This window comes from Centruroides vittatus, unplaced genomic scaffold (assembly GCF_030686945.1).
Source record: "Centruroides vittatus isolate TY-2023 unplaced genomic scaffold, ASM3068694v2 contig_628, whole genome shotgun sequence".
NCBI classification, from domain to species: Eukaryota; Metazoa; Arthropoda; class Arachnida; order Scorpiones; family Buthidae; genus Centruroides; species Centruroides vittatus.
The window spans coordinates 1,505,311-1,522,381 of record NW_027122385.1 but is presented as its reverse complement, the minus strand read 5'-3'; the positions used below and the strand labels follow the sequence as shown (position 1 = coordinate 1,522,381).

Genomic DNA, 17,071 nt, shown 5'->3' with positions numbered 1-17,071 from the left:
AAGACAATTTGACACTAGAGTTAGGCATTAGGTGCCATCTCTTGATAAATTTATTAATTATAATTTTAATTAATAATTTAAATAATTTAGAACTACTAGAAGAAAAGAATCGGCCCAGAGTGAGACTCAAACCCACAACTGCTGCTTACTGTGCAAACGCATCTGCATGGTAAGCAGGAGTTGCGGGTTCGAGTCCCGCTCTGGGCCAATTCTTTTCTTCCAGTAGTTCTAAATTATTTAATTAAAATTATAATTATTAAATTTATCAATAGATGGTGCCTAACACCTAACTCTAGTGACAAATTGTCTTATAAATTATTAATATTATAGCCATTTCTAGCCTGATAATATTTGGCATTAGTTGGTGGATAGCTTCACATAAACATACTTAAAATCTACAGTATTTGTGATTGGTGAACAGGAAATGACTTTGTTGTGTTCTTTGTACATCTAAACAAAACCTTAAAAGCTACTACCTACTACCCTGATTTTAATTTTACAAATTTGAAGTTAATATTTAGTTAATCTATTGTTTAATATCTAGTTAATCTATTTTTTAAAAAATTGCTTAAAAATTAAGGCGCGTCTTATAGTTCATAAAATATGGTATTTAAATAAAGTAATTTATATTTAAATAAAATTTAAAATAACCATACCAACAACCATTCTATATTTATGTGGATGACGTGCATCTTCAATTATTGGTACAATATTTGTCCTTTTCTGTGCAACACCTATTAGATCACGTCCTGATCGATGAGAAAATTCAACAGCATAAACTAATCCTTCCTACAATATTAAAATTATTATTATTACAATTCATTTTTAATGAAATAACAAACTTATTGTATATAAAATGCATTATAACAATACATATTTCAAATAAAAAATTCAGAAATTTAAACAACATAGTTAATAACATAAATCTATTTCCTTCATTAAACTCTCAAATATTTTTTTAGTTTCTTCATAGATGATATGCAAATTAACACAGATGACTTTTTCACATAAACTTCTAAAATATTATAATTATATATATATATATATGTAATTCTAGATTTCTGATGGGAATACAAACTACTAAAAAGTATTAACTGTAAAAAATCTGGTACTTTTCTGTTAACAGAATGCCAATTGATATGTACAGCAATGGATAAGATTCAAGCTCCCAATGAGGGATTTTGCATCTCCAGAATTATTAACCCCCATACGAGCAAAAATGTCAAAGAAACTGTACTTGTACACTCAATCTTTTGTGAGATATTTGCCTCTAGAGGTCAGTTTTAAACATGTATTAGTATACTGCCTATTCTCCATGTTCTACATCATCAAGGCTCGCTATCACTTGCCTTGACTGACACTCCACATGTGTGCTTGTGATTCACTGTCCCTCACACCAAAGCGCCCAGGTGAGGGCAAGCCTCCACACCACTAAAACTATATAGCATCAAGTACTCCACAAACAGTGAAAGCGCATAGTTATATGAGATAAATAGTTAAAAAAAGATAATCTTAGCAAAGTAATGCAGATGATTGTATCATACATTGGATTAGAGTTACAACTCGCATCCCATTAACAGAAAAGTATCAAAATCTTGTAATAATAAGCACAAATAAATTAGTATAAATTAATAAGAATTGTTTATGGAATAATCAAAATAAAAATTTACTTACTGGTCCAACAATGTCAGCCACATGAGAAACTGTCGTACCAGATGCTGCTCCAAGATACAAAACTTTTGAACCAGGTGACATATGAATTTGGTCTATTCCACCAAGTATAGCAGCAGCCAGTTTAGATCTAAATGGATTCCACACTCTGTATTCAATTTTTCCATTTTCATCCTAACAAAAAAAAAAAAAATAATAAATAAATAAATAAATAAATATTACCACTTTAAAATTTACTTTATTATGATAAATTTTGTATATTTATATTATAGTCATAAACAAATTTTAACTATAACAAAATTTGGACATTATTTACAAATAATAAATAACTTTCAAATAAAGAATACAGTTGTAAAATAAAACTTTCAAATAGACTTTACTATTACTGATTCTAATTTATCTATCTAATGTCATAAATCGTAGTTATTTTACACAGTATTTATTTTGAAACTTTTTCTATAGATTTTCATAATCGTCAATTCATTGAGAAATAATAAACTACAGAATTTCTAGTGAGATTAAACTCTGAGATTTAAGCAATTAACTTTTTTATATACTCTTAAATGTACTTATTTTTGTTCCCACAACTTCTTATATTTTGATCACAATAACTGTTGATGCAGTTAGAGACTAATCAAACATTTTCAGCTAATGTTTTCCCAGTTAGTTTAATTGTGGTAAAAATTTCAATCAAATTCAGTTAAACTCACCACAAGCAAGAAACGAGAAAATTCACATCCAGGCGTTAAGTGTTTACGAATATCGCTATAATCACTAGCGCTTTCGACGAAACTATTTTCGTAGAAAGAGGTCCAAAGTATGGTAATGATGGTTGAACAACTGTGACCTCCTTCTCGTTGCTTAGTGTGGTGTTTGGAAATAGTGTTTTCTTGACCACGTTGAGCAGATGTGTGTACTTAACATGTGAAAAAACCTGCTGCACGTACCACTAAGTCAATGTTGTTTAGTTCAATATTTATACTCCACTACCAAACTTGCACAGACTCATCTGCAATGATCAGGATAAGTTCTTTACCTTTGAGAAATGGGGAGTTTATGCAGTACCATTGAAAAATCCTGTAATGGGGAGCAATATGAGATACATTGGGACCACAGCAAGAGTGCTTGCTACCCACCTAGCCGAACATCAGGATGATGTGGCCAAAGGAAGGTGTACAACAGAGCTCCTAAGAAAGGTGCACAATCTGAATTACAACCCATTGTGGACCCAATCTACAATAGTCCAATTCATTCAGCCACTACACCTCACAATACACTAAAATGCATGAAATGGCACTACACCATTTAGCACTGCTGTCACAGTAAGGTACTTTGTGGGCAAAGAAATAAACTGCCAAAATATCTAGCATGGTGCTGCTGTAATATGATACTTTAGAAATTGTAAAGAACTGTAAAGTAATAATTTAAAAGATAAATGATAAACTACTTTTACAGTTTAAATAGAAACATTTGGCACTTTCATATATCTTTAATATCTAAAAATATAAATATATTGTACATAAATATTTGACTTAAAAAAAATAAATTATGTCTAACTAACTTTACCAAATTTACTGGTAAAAAATATTAAGTTAGTTGTATATTTACCAACATATTTTAATTGCTTACAAAAAAACCAATTTACTGATAATGCTATTCCTAATTTCCATTTTATACAGGGTTATGCCTTTATTAATGTAAAACAAGAGAAAATTAAAAATATTAAAATTTATATTTGAAACCGTTTTTTCTCTAATGTAAGTATTTATTTCAAAGACATATTCAAAACACCAAAACGTGATGTACAGAGACAAAATTCTGTACACAAACAATACTCATAGAATGTGTCATAACTGATTTAGAATTTAGTTGCTGTTACGATAGAATATTCCACTTTAGTCAGATTACATTAAGCAATTGATACCAAAAAGATCTATTTCTTAATTAGACAAGTTCATAGCTTATAACACTATTTTATGTACAAAAGTTTTCTGTTTTGAGACTTATTTTCTAATCTAGTAGATAAATTTCACTGTATCATGTGTTCATGTATAAATTATATAAAAAATTAAATCATCATCATCTGAGATATACATACTTATATATAACGTATTTACTTGCATATAGGACGAGGTGTGAATTTAAAGATCAAAATAAAGAAAATTAGATTTATTAATACAATTCTAAATTTATTTCATTTAATCACAAGTAAAATATCAAATGCACGTAAATGCACACATTGTCCTGCAAAAATTACTGGCATTTTAAATTTTAAGGAAAAATCTTGTAAAATTGACAACATAATTTGTTCATGTAAAGCTGGATAATCAAGAACTTTTTTTGCCAATTCTTAACAGTCAAATCCACTTTCTGTCAATTAAAACTTATATCGTGTTCCTGTGTGATTTTGGAATTTGAATTTGGAATTCAATTCAAAAGCTTTGCTTTTCCTATTGCTATTCATCTTTACTCCTGACATTATACAAGAACGATTCAAACGACCCAGATAGTATACTTATGTTTTTAAATACAAGACGGTGAGAATCCAGTAAAAATGCAAATACACTGTTCACAAAAATTATTTGCAAAATGCAAAGAATCTTTTGCTCATGCATACAGGACAACCTAGGAATTTGAAGCTGTGATAAATAAATCAAAACCTCGTCTTATATGCGAGTAAAAAAAAATACAGTATATAACAACAAATTTGATTAAGTTTAAATTTACACATACCTCAACAGAAATTCGCTTTTCTCCATACACAGATTCACCAATTACTAAATTTTTAGTAACAAGAGAATCCTCCTTAGCTCTAGCAATGTAAACACCTAAATTAAAAATAAAAAAGTTCTTTTATAAGATATTTATAAATTTTTAAAATTATAATTCTCATTTAAGATATTTATCTTAAATGAGAAATATATTCTGTATATCCTTTATATATTTAAAACTTCCCCCCTATTCAGCAGACATAAAATATACTCAAACATGTAACATACATAATAATTTGAGACCTTACAGGAACTTATATTTAGGTTGCATTAGCTTGTCATTTCTGTAATTATTTATTACTAGAAGAAAAAATTAAATATAAACATTTTTTTAATAATTGATAAAAACAAAAGTACACTGGTTGATATAATGCAATACATTGAGTTTGATCTGCATACAAGGTATATAATATAAATTCCAACTTATCATCCAGCTTAAATTGGCAGCTAACAGCATAGTTCGGATTCAATTGGCTCATTTGCAATATTTTATCAGCCACACTTATATTAATAATGGCACAGTGACACTTTTAAATGCAGTATAATTTAAAAATTATATTTTAACATTTTCAGTCGTCAGAATGTTTTTATCTTTCTTGAAGAAGACAGTTAAAAACAATTGAATTAAAATGATATTGTATTTAAAGATATCAATGTGACATTATTATCATCATCATCAAAAGTGTAGTTTCTGAAGCATGCTTATACTATGTACAGTACTTGCCACTGTGCAAACACAGCTGCAACCCTTGAATGGAAAAAGATGTTGGAAGTGTGACTGATAAACTAAATGGTAAATTGATAAACAATAGCCACCATGTATTTGAGGTTGTACTATATGGGCAGAAGGGTTCCTCTACACAATGTGATCAAATTTTTTAGATCCTATGGAGAACATTATATCAAATGCACATATGAAGTTATATACTGTTCTCTCAATTTAATATTCTATGATTTAACATATTTTTTCACCAGTACAAATCTTCAATTAATGTGACTGCATTTAAAAAGTCTTTTGATTTTGTATATTTTCCTGATTTAATGTTTCAAAAACTATCTTTTGAGTAATTTTCATCTCAAATAATGTTTTTTGAAAAAAGATGAAATGTATTGAATTTCATGTTCGTTGAGTGCAATAATGTCCTGAAAGCCCTGGGAGAACTAGGGCTTTCAGATAGAAGAGCTATAGATGTTTCAACATGTAAAAATCCAACAAATTTTTGAGACCATTTTGCCACCTTGTGATCATAAGAGGATGCCACAATCTATAGTTTTGGCACTTTGGCAGTCATTGTTGAACACCAAGACTGACATATCAAGTAGAGTAAAAGAATATAACATCAGTTTTCAAAGTTCACTGTATATTCTGTATTGTTTCACAGTTACAAATTCAAATAGTAAATAGTTAGCAATAAAGTAAGTATAATTATAATTGATTTTATTTCTAAAAGATTTTTTAAATTTAAATACAATGACACCAACTTTTATCATTTATTTATTTTATTTATTTACATTTATATTGACAATGTCATTTACACAATGTTTGCTAACTCCAATACAATAATGAAATAACATAACCAATAAAACAAAAATAAAGCTAATAAAACATAAATAGTTAAGTATAATAAAGCAATTTCTTACAAACCACCTTAAATTTAGGAAATATGCTATAAAGTTTATCTTTGATTTTTATAGCAGCCTTCTAGTAGTAATAAAAAAATGATTTAATGGTAACATTGAGAGAACAACATGGAGAGAATAAACAAGTAACAGTTTTAGTACTGACAGAACCAGTGTAAATATATTGAGATGAAAGTACTGTAAAAACATTTATAAGTATATTCTGATCAAAATATTCAATGAGTTAATAAATAAACAAAAATAATCTTAATATACAAATGTTATTTAAGATATTTTAAAAATAATGTTTTAAATGAAATTTATCTATATTAAATTTTAATGTAAAAAGAAAATAATTTTAATATGGAAATTTAATTTGTAAATATGCTGTAAAATTCAGTTTTTTTTATTAAATTATTTCTAGATGCAAATGTTGTAAAAGTGAAGAGGAATATAAATAAAAAAAGTACCTGAAATACTTATTGAAAATAAAAGTTATACAGTAGCCCCCCTATAACACAGGTTCGTATAATACGGATTCGTATAACACTATGGAAAAATTGTGATCGTGTTCGTATAACACGCTAAAAGAGGCTCATATAACACAGTAAAAGAATGAGACAGATTGTCACGGCCAACTCGTGTCTCGACAGGATTGGTTGAATCTGGACCAATAGTGGACATTGCACAAACCGTTGAGGTTAAATGAGCAATGAACCTACTGAAAAAACATTTATTATTCAACGGCCATAAAAATTTCATTACTATTAATGATGTCTCCAAAGTTCAGCGAATTTTTCGCAGACAGAATAACTTATCAGGAAATGCGTCTGCTGTTCGACGAGCTGCTCCTCCACAAAAACAAGCTTAAGCAATGGTGTCTTCAAACGGTGCGTACTCAGTATGTATTCCTACAATTTTTTGTTTATAGCAAAGTTTATATGGATTATTCCCAAAAAAATTATATGTGTTTTGGAAATGTCTGAGTCAAGTTAGTCTAGAATTGATTAATTTTATGGAAGAAAACCTTTCAAACAGCTGTATCCCCTAAACTGCACAAGTGCCGGGCTGTGAACAGCTCATGTATTTGTAAAATCTAAGTGACTCGTATAACATGGAATTCATATAACACGGAACGTATCTACCGTTTTATAAAAGGGTCTACTGTATTATGAAGTAAAGCTGTCATCACTTTATACAATCAATTTGATAAGTCTGGAGGAAAGGCAAATCAGTCAGCCTACTAACAAATTATTATATACAAATTTAAAGTCCAGATACAGTATTATTGCAGCTATAAATCTGAACATTACAGTAACAGTACTAAACTCAAAACAAAGTAATTAGTGAAAAATAGTGCCAATGGAAAACAAAATTTTCACTAATTATAGTCATATTTATTTATGAGGCGTGTCCGGAAAGTAAGTACCGTTTTGGAAAAACTCACATAAAAAAATCTCTTTTCAAAACAAAATTTATTTTTACATGAAAGAGCATATCAGAAACTATTTTTCTACACATTTACCACCATTGTTCAGACATTTCTCATATCAGGAAACCAACTTGTCTATACCCTCTTCAAAGAAAGATGCCGCCAGTGAAGACAGCCGCTGCTATTTTGATTCTGGAGTGATATGACAAACCCAAGTTTCATCACCGGTAACAATTTTGTTTAGGAAATCATTACCTTCTTCACTGTATCGGGTAAGAAGTGTCAAAGCACTTCCATATCGCTTCGTTTTCTGGACATCTGTAAGCATTTTGGGGACCCAATGGGAACACAATTTGCGATAATTTCAGTGATTTGTGACGATCTCATGCAAAACAGTTTTTGAAATTTGTGGAAACTCATCACAAAGCAATCTTATTGTGAACCATCTGTTTTCACGAATTTTCTCATTCACTTTTGCAACCAAACCATCTTTGACAACAGAAGGCCGCCCACTCCGTGCTTCATCATGAACATTGGTGCGTCCATCATTGAATTGTCAAACCCACTTTCTCACCATTCCATCATTCATTACATTTTCATCATAAATCTCTAAAAGTTGACAATGAATTTCAACTGGCTTAACATTCTTTGCATTCAAAACCTGTATTACAGAACGCACTTCACAGTTGGCAGAATCGGCAATCGTCTTAAACAATTTAAACGCTCACTAACACGTAGAAAAAGAACACAATCCGGCTGTAATGGCGTCACTGGACTGATAATCAACCAGAAACACATATGGCAGGCGCTGAACTGCAATACTACCGCTGCGGATGCGGTAGAACAAAACAGTACTTACTTTCCGAACACGCCTCGTATTTATACTACTTAATATAATTAGTTATCATCATTAATATAAATAGGCAAATCTCAAAGTAATTACAAGTATGGATTCTAAAATATTTAGTTCTTTTTTATAATTCTAACTTATAATTACTGATCTTACACACACAGTTATAATGATTTTAAAAATAGTAATAAATGGGTTTTTAAAATATTTTCTAAAATAAATAAAACTTTGAGTAGGAAAGACTATCTTGAGACATATTTGTACCTAAGGACACTTATACATTACCTACAGTATCACCTAGCAGCCAGTAAAGTTTGAACCATTTTATTTTTATTTGTGCTATCAATTAAATACCAAGGCAATTGCATAATAAAATATTTTGTAATTTGTAAATATCAAGTGAGTTTTGTGGAAAATAAGTAAATTAATAAATTTTTTAATGTATACAGTACAGTGATTCCTTGGTTTTCGTCAATAATTCATCCAAAAACAATTTACGAAATCCGAAACTGAGGAAAACTGAGGCAATTATTTTCACATGAATCAATGTAAATCCAATTAATTTGTTCTAGACAGCCCAAATTCATACCAAAAACACATTTTATAGAGAATTAATATAGCGTTAAATACTAAACGCAATAAGAAATTAATATAAAAAAACTAATCTAAAGGAAAGCAATGGAATTGTTTAGCTAGATGCATGGGGTAATGTCTTGTCTTGTAGAAGTTAGTTGGACATGAGCTTCTAGCCTATATCGCCCTGTGGTAAGATGTGACATAATTGTCATGTAATAGTAGTTGTATGCATTTATGATTGTTGTATTGAGGGGAATAATGCCTTCTAGGAAGTCTGTTTAAGGACAACTGGCCCCTATTGAAGCATTACAGACATGGAGAAAACCCAGAAAACTCCACATGACCAGCCCGTCCTGGTGAAGTGCAAACCCATGACCGAACTCCCAGTGTTCAGGGAATGGAAACGTTGGCCAATGATGGGTAATGCTCACAGAACAAGAAATAACACCGCACTGAGCCGGAAAACGCGTGGGTTGCCCTTTGTTTTTGCAAAATTAGCTGCGAGGTCACTTGGGCATGCCAGAAAACTGAGACAAATTTTTTGCAAAAAAAAATCGACGAAAACTGAAACCGACGATAACCAAAGTCAACGAAAACCAAGGTATTACTGTAATTGCCTAGCATATTATAATAAACTTTTCCACTGCATTTTATTTTTAATATAGTAAATAATGAAGCCATTAGCATAACTAATTACATGTGTTTACCTATGTACCTTAGAATATGGGAACTTTTGTACCTCAAGACTGTTCCAAGATACAAAGGATATTTTCTTTTTACTTTCATTCATTATTATTAAAAATAATGCCATCAAAAGAGTGTAAAAATGTAAATATCCTACAGCTGTTAACCTTCCTCATTATTTTAGCTTCATATAAAATTAAATGATCCATTAATAACAGCATGTCCCAAGAAACCACATGGTACATTGTATCTCAAAATATTTTTCTTTTATAATTAGAGCATATTTCTAGAAAAAAATAATTATTCCATAAGTGCTTCTCTTTTCTGTATTTAGTTATAACCAGATTGGCTTCCATGTTACAAATTTGTACACCTATATCGTGAACACTTCCATATCTTAAACACTTTCAGATGAATCAGACAAAGCCTTACACTTTTAAATGTACATGATACTCTGTATCTTACCTTTTTGTGATTTAAATTTGACATTTTCAGAAATTTGGGTTTCTAATTTTTAACTGTTGAATCATCCTACATAGGTGTCCTGTTTTCAGTTCTTATTAGTTAAAAGTTAATAAAAAGTATTTGTCATAAGTTTCCTTATGGTATTTGGGAAGATTTTTCAAATTCCTGACCATCAATAGCCTCAAGTCATCATTTCTACCTAAAGAACAGGGCTGCCATTTTGATTGCTTTAGCATACACTTTGGTGTCCAAAAATCCTGGAAATTGACTATAAATTTGGCTAATTTTTTTCAGTTTTAGAGAAAAACCTGGCAGCTTTCATTTGCCTCTAGTTGACATTTGTCGTTGTGAATCTGATCCATGTTTTAATGTATTTTTGAACCTACATCATCATTAAGTGCACTGTAAATTGTATATAAAAATTTTTTAAATATTTTTTCTGTCGTGTGGATGAGGGCCTTTTTTTCTAGCCTATGGTGGATTCAGCTGGTCCCACAATGGGGTAGTCAAGTGGTGAGGAATGGAGTTTAATGTGAGATCTGGAAATCCCCCTGAACGTAAAATTATAATAATTGTTCCCTATATGTGAATTGAGAATTTTCCTATTATAAACATCCTCGCTAGAAAAGGTCCTGGCCGAGAAAATATGCGTCCCCGGCCGTATAACTGTCAACTATCCATTGTTCTTACGCTGAGTACAGATCATCTTGCAACTTAAGTTTATAGTTAGTGCCTGAATTCGCCATATTGTTTCCAATCCCGAGAACACCTGGGGCCTAATCACATTCACGTGACCAACTTTCCCAGCAAAAAGCTATATAAGAGGCTTCCCCCCCTAGGGGGTCAACCGGTAGATAGAGGGTGTGCCGAAGATAATTAACGTCTCTTGCTTAAAAATAAGTCCCGTCTCTGAATCTGAGGGAATTTACGTCTCTTGTGCGAAACTGTGGATATCCTACCGATTTGGTATATGGGTACGACGCTATAGAACATTGGATTGTCTAAGAGATATGGAACCCATCTATGTGAGCTCTCTCTCTCCTCGAGTGGTAGGGACATATAGCTTTTTATATATGTCACCCCTTTAATGTCAGATTTTTGTAACTTTTTTTTTCATTAAATTGTTGTTATCCTGTTACATGGTGTCTTGTTTGCTCGAATATTCACTTATCGCCTTACCACGACTCCACCTTCCCTCCTACACTCGACCGGATGAAAAGTAGTCCCGTCCCTACGGGATCCCTACCAACAAATAAGCCATCTCTGACTCGCGGGCATGTCCCTCCGACTTGTTAGCCAAAGATGGACAGAGGTCTGACCTCGTCGTTCCTCCTCGGTACCCACATTAACATATCCAGAATCACTATTCTCAAAAACAATTCTTGGGTTTTTTGACCTGTCTGGATTTGATTTTGAGTTCTCCAGTGGTAGACTGATTATCTTCCTTAGCCATCCAACTGTGCTGAAGACAATTAGAAATGAAAATCTTGAAAAAGAAATTAATGCTCTGCCTAAAGAATATCATGGCCAAATTTGTGACAGAAGCTGCCATTTCATTTGATGATATCTTGGAAGTCCAATGATGGTTGCAATGGGAACACAATGGATGATATCATAGAGAAAGAACACCCGAGGCAAAAAAATTTTCAGATGAAGAGAGAGAAATTGTGGCAAGAGACCCATCTATTATCACAGACCTTAAGAATGCTTGGAAGAATTGGAGTATTATACTTTTTGCTTATGATCAGCCAAACATTCTTTAAACCTTGTTTGAATTATGACAGAAAAAAACTGAACAGAATCTCAAATGAAAATCAATAGAATAAAGTTTTACCACTGATTATTTCAATAAAACAGGAAAATTGTAAAAGTGTTTCTTATCAGTATTATATGGAAACATCACAGAAGCTGAAACTATACTCTAACTAATTTAAGTTTATCATACAACTTACATTGACTTTTCAACTACAAACATTATGCTTCATTCAGGAACATTCTTCGGGTGGAGTAACAAGAAAGAATTCTAGTTCTGCTGAGCTCCATATACTCTTACTCCACCTGAAGAGTCTCTGAACAAAGCATAAAACATTTGTGGTTGAAAACTGAAAATGTGTTGGAATTTATGTTATTGGTATAAATTGCTATCAGTACTATAAAGTATTTGTGGCAAAATATTGTTTTAACTGATTTGGTTTCTATCATATAAAGCTAAATATTATATGATTCTGATGGTGATTGTGTTCATGTTTAAAATGTTAACACTATACAGCACTCGAAGAAAAATCAGTAAGTTGATAATATATTATTTCACTCAACACAAACACACATGTTGCTTGATAAATCTTAGAACAGGCACACTATGCCTGCAAATCTAGATTCATTTCCATGCTTTCAGGACAAAGAATACTCAATCGATATCTTGGATACCTGTCTAAATTGGACATATTCTTATAGAATCAAGGATGTCCAACATAAAGAGGTTTTACTGTAATTTATTTAAATAAAATTAAAATAATAAAAGCCTGTTTTATAAAATCCATTTCTAGGTATAACAGTCACCCCTGTAGATTATTAATTCACACATGTATATAATATTAGATTTACAAATTATCTTATTAAGTGTATTTAGCATTTGGTATATATCATATAAAATTCTATTGCAGTATAGAAATACTGCAGACTAGTTATATACACATATACATACCTTCATGCCTATGAGGTTCAACAAATGTCTTTTTACCACCACCCATTCGACCTACAAAAATTGAAATTCATAAAAATAACTTACAATACAATATATTAAAACATGATCAATGAAATTTTATTTCTACATACTATAATAATACAATATAACTATTTTGTATGTATTTACTGTTTTAACACCAGAAAGACTGAAGGGGTCATTTTGACCCATTTCATTTTTTGAATATTTGCATAACAATAATCAGGATAGCCTGAAATTTTTTGACTTTTTCTATGTATGACAATGCTCAATAAAAACAAATAAATAAATGGCAGAACAAGAAAAAGTATTAACTTTTATTCTTCTCTACCTCAAGTCTGTTCAAGTAGCCTAGTATCTGATGTGTCTGTTGATGAATCTGGTATCTGTTTTATTTCACTCAGTGATCAACTGCCTTGTGACATTTTTACATGTTTACTTTTAAATTTGTATAGGGGCTGGCAGAGTATGAAGGGATGGAAGAACGTTAGAGTGGGAAATGCTGTGCCTTGCTACCCCATGCGGCTATATCCCTGCATCTGGTTAGGTTCCCTACTATGTTTAGGAGATTCCCACTCATTACAAACTGATTGTCTATGGTCTGAGCTGATGTTTTGTGTTTGGTTTTGTTTTTGGTCATATTTACTTTGCTATCACATTGTTTACATATAAATGTTTGCTGCTGAATATCATCATGGCCATTCATCTTAGTGTGTTGAATATTCTAAATAAACTTCAAGACATTGACAAAAAATCTGAGTGCCAAAAACTTTGAGTCTTCCTAGTGTTAAATTAAGAAAGAAATGGTTTGGAAAATAAACCATGATTACATATTTTATAAATAAGTAAAAAGTAACAACAAAAAGCAAAAATTTAATTTAAAATAAAATTTATCTAAAATGTAAATTTCAAAACTAAACATCTATTTGTTATTATTAAACAAAATTATTTACCTCCTCCTCTTCCTCTTCCTCCACCACCTCTCCCACCTCTAAATCCTCCACGATCACCTCCTCTTCCACCTCTGAAACCTCCACGATCACCTCCTCTTCCACCCCCTCTTCCACCTCTAAAACCACCACGATCACCTCCTCTTCCACCTCTAAAACCGCCACGATCACCTCCTCTTCCACCACCTCTGCCTCCTCTACCTCCTCGAAATCCGCCACCTCCACCACCTCTGGGACTGAATCCTTTATATTTTAAAAATAATAAATTATAACAAAACATAATATAATAAATAATATATAATGTTTTTAAAATATATTAAAAACAAAAATAATCAATATTTGAAAGAAAAACCTTGACAATATAAAATAGCTTTCACAAAGAACATAGGAATATAGTAATAAATTCAATAATATATAAAAGATGTAATACAAAATTTATATTACAACCCAATTTAATTCAATAACAGATTAAGTACTGTAACAACAGTAAAGATTTACAATTTTCTAGTTTCAATTCTCAGATTTTTTAAAGATAAACTTATATTAGTCATATGCTATTTAATAGTGTTTGCTAAAATACTGGAATGATCAAAAAGTACTTTTACAAATACAACATATTCATATATTTTTATTACTAAAATGAAAACATACAGAATTTATCTGCAAGCATATGCTATTTCTCAACAAAATTATTCAGGCATTTATCAAAATATGTAATGAGCTTATTTCAAAATTCTTGTACTGTACCTGTTGCTATAGCCTACCCAACAGTGATAGCTAACATTCATCAAAATGACAACCATACACAAATTCCTTCAAATGTGAGAAAATATAAAAGTCAAATTGCACCAGAACCAGACTATAGGATGATGAACTTTCAAACTTTTATTACTATATCTAAAACAAATCTATAGTTCACTGTGCAATATGTAGTCTGACATTGTCATGGTGTAGAATAATGAATCAGCAATATTCTGTTCATTGTCTTTCATCTTCAAGAGTGTGTCTACATCAAAGCTGGTTGATGAATGGCTAAACATTTGTTACAACTAGGGAATTCGATCCCGGCCCTTATTTCTAATCCCGGGATTTCGGGATTCTACTTAGTCAATCCCAGGATCCCGGGATTATTTCGGTATTGAGGGTTAATAAAAAATAAAAAATAAGAAAGTCTTACAGAAATCAGCTCTTTAATCAACAAATCAAAATTTTGACAAAAATCAATGAAATTAAAATTTTGACAAAAATCAACGTATTTTACTGTTACACCTAGCTAATCAAATCACTCTAATCAGACTTAGAGTCAGACTAACCAGACTTAAAATCACTCAGTCTTCATGTTAAAGTTATTCTTTTTCAAGCATTAGTGAGATCTCTTTAAACATACATAAATTGAAAAAACCTTTATGCAAGGCCGAATTTACATAAGGGCATTTGGGGCCGGTGCCCAGGGCCACCACAAAACTATGTTTAAACATAAATTTTTTTTTCTATTATTGCGACAGCCTAGTGTGGCCTAATCATGAGGGCCATAGGCAGAGAAAACCAAACCCGGGAAAAAACCTATGAAACATATCGGAAAATTCCGGGAAAAAATTTTACATAGGTATTTTTCAATTAAATTAAAATAATTAGTTTTACACAATAAAATATATGTATGTTTACAATAACCTTATTTTTAAATGAAATTTACAACTTCCTAGTTAAAATCTAGTTGAAAGCACAGTATTTTGTGTAAATTTTCTAAATTATCAAATTGCCTACTCTTAAAAGGGGTTCCCACCGTATTTGTGCCAAGGGCTTCTGATTGTTAAATCCGGCCCTGATCATCTAACAGGTAACCCAGTGATAACTGCTTGCCGATCATTTTAGTTCAAAATACAAGAAGTTTTATATTAAAATGATAGGCAAGCAATTCTGTTAAGAGCACTCGCACTGAACGTTTCGCTTCATGCAGTCTATTTTGCAACTTTTTTAAAATGATGTCAATCCCGAAAATCTCGGGACCAGGAAAACTTAATCCCGAAAATTTCGGTACTAAAACGTGGTCGGGATCCCATGATCAAATCCTCTAGTTACAACTTAAGAGAGCATGGTTTCTCCCCAAATGCAATTCTGGATAACTTTTTCTCTTAAAAATTCTTTTTTCTTCCAGAGACAAGTGGATAGTTATCTTTTAACTGGTCTTTCATCTGTAACCTTGATTTTGTTATATCCAACACAGATGACTGATGTTATTTGTGCTATATAATTGTATTAAAACATTTCCTATCTTGGGAAAGAGTGGTGTGAAATAGAGATAATACTCTGGACCTTTTCTTTTTAAAGCAACCACTTTACATTTCACTTAGAAATGCCATTAGCTTTTTTAAAATGATTCTGTATCAATTACTGAACCATTGGATATGCTATTAATCCTATCCATTTCTTCAAGTCCAATTTATTCACATTATGTGAACCATCACTTCAAGTAATTTTCAAAATATTGCCATCTAATTTCCTCTTAACTAAGTATATAATGCTTTTCTAACTCAGTTATTAAAACTTCCTATTTGTTGAAAGACATTACCAGAGACATTTTGACATTATAATCCATAAAAACTTTATAAAACAAAACAAAAACATATCTTTCTCAAAACCATATGCTTTTATTAGAATCTCATGCTTTCTTTACCACATTGTTAAGTTCAATGTACAACTAGACAGAATTGTCACACGTGTCAGGTGTGTTTATGTAACCGTATGCTTAAGAATGTGGAGGATATTTTCCTGCCTAAAGAGGAAGAAATTGTGCGCTTCCCTTTGGTGTGTTGGGTCAGTGCTGTCTAGTGTGTGTAGCTGTGTGGCTGGAAAGGAACCAGCGTTGTGCTCATTAATTGTCAAGTACCAGAGTGTTGCCGAATTGTGGAAAAAATAAACTGAGTATTTTTTGTTGTGTTTTAAAGAATTTGTGTACTGTGTTTAGAAATATTCCAGTTTACTGTGTAATGGGAATATTTAAAACATTTTACATCATTTTCTGGTTTGTTGAGGTGCGAATAGTGGATAGTGTTGAGTGCAGTGGAGTAAATTGGATAGAGACAAACTTTCAGTTGGAGTGAAAGTGAAGGTCTTCTTCAATAGTTGGACATTGGACTATTGCTTTATTTAAAAGTGTTCAGGTATGGTTATTTCTAGTTTATTAAAAAACTAAAAACATTGTGTATAAAAAAAGAGAGTTGCCAAGAGTAGTCTAACTAGACTAAGAGAGAAAATTCTGAGGAATGTTGAAGATTCAGATAGTGTGCAACTTGATCTGTACAGTTCGAAATTGGGTGCAATTGCTAATGA

At 31.4% G+C, this 17,071-nt stretch overlaps 1 protein-coding gene across 1 annotated transcript in view; it reads right to left on the bottom strand.

Annotated features, from left to right (window-relative positions):
* Positions 1 to 17,071, bottom strand: part of Fib (rRNA 2'-O-methyltransferase fibrillarin) — a 41,947-nt gene that overhangs the window by 18,286 nt on the left and 6,590 nt on the right. The window contains exons 2-6 of the mRNA XM_067275523.1: positions 13,745 to 13,984; positions 12,774 to 12,824; positions 4,405 to 4,499; positions 1,675 to 1,845; positions 657 to 789 (exon numbers count right to left, since the gene is read on the bottom strand). Coding sequence (XP_067131624.1) covers positions 657 to 789; positions 1,675 to 1,845; positions 4,405 to 4,499; positions 12,774 to 12,824; positions 13,745 to 13,984 — 690 coding nt within the window. The remainder of the gene's footprint in view (positions 1 to 656; positions 790 to 1,674; positions 1,846 to 4,404; positions 4,500 to 12,773; positions 12,825 to 13,744; positions 13,985 to 17,071) is intronic.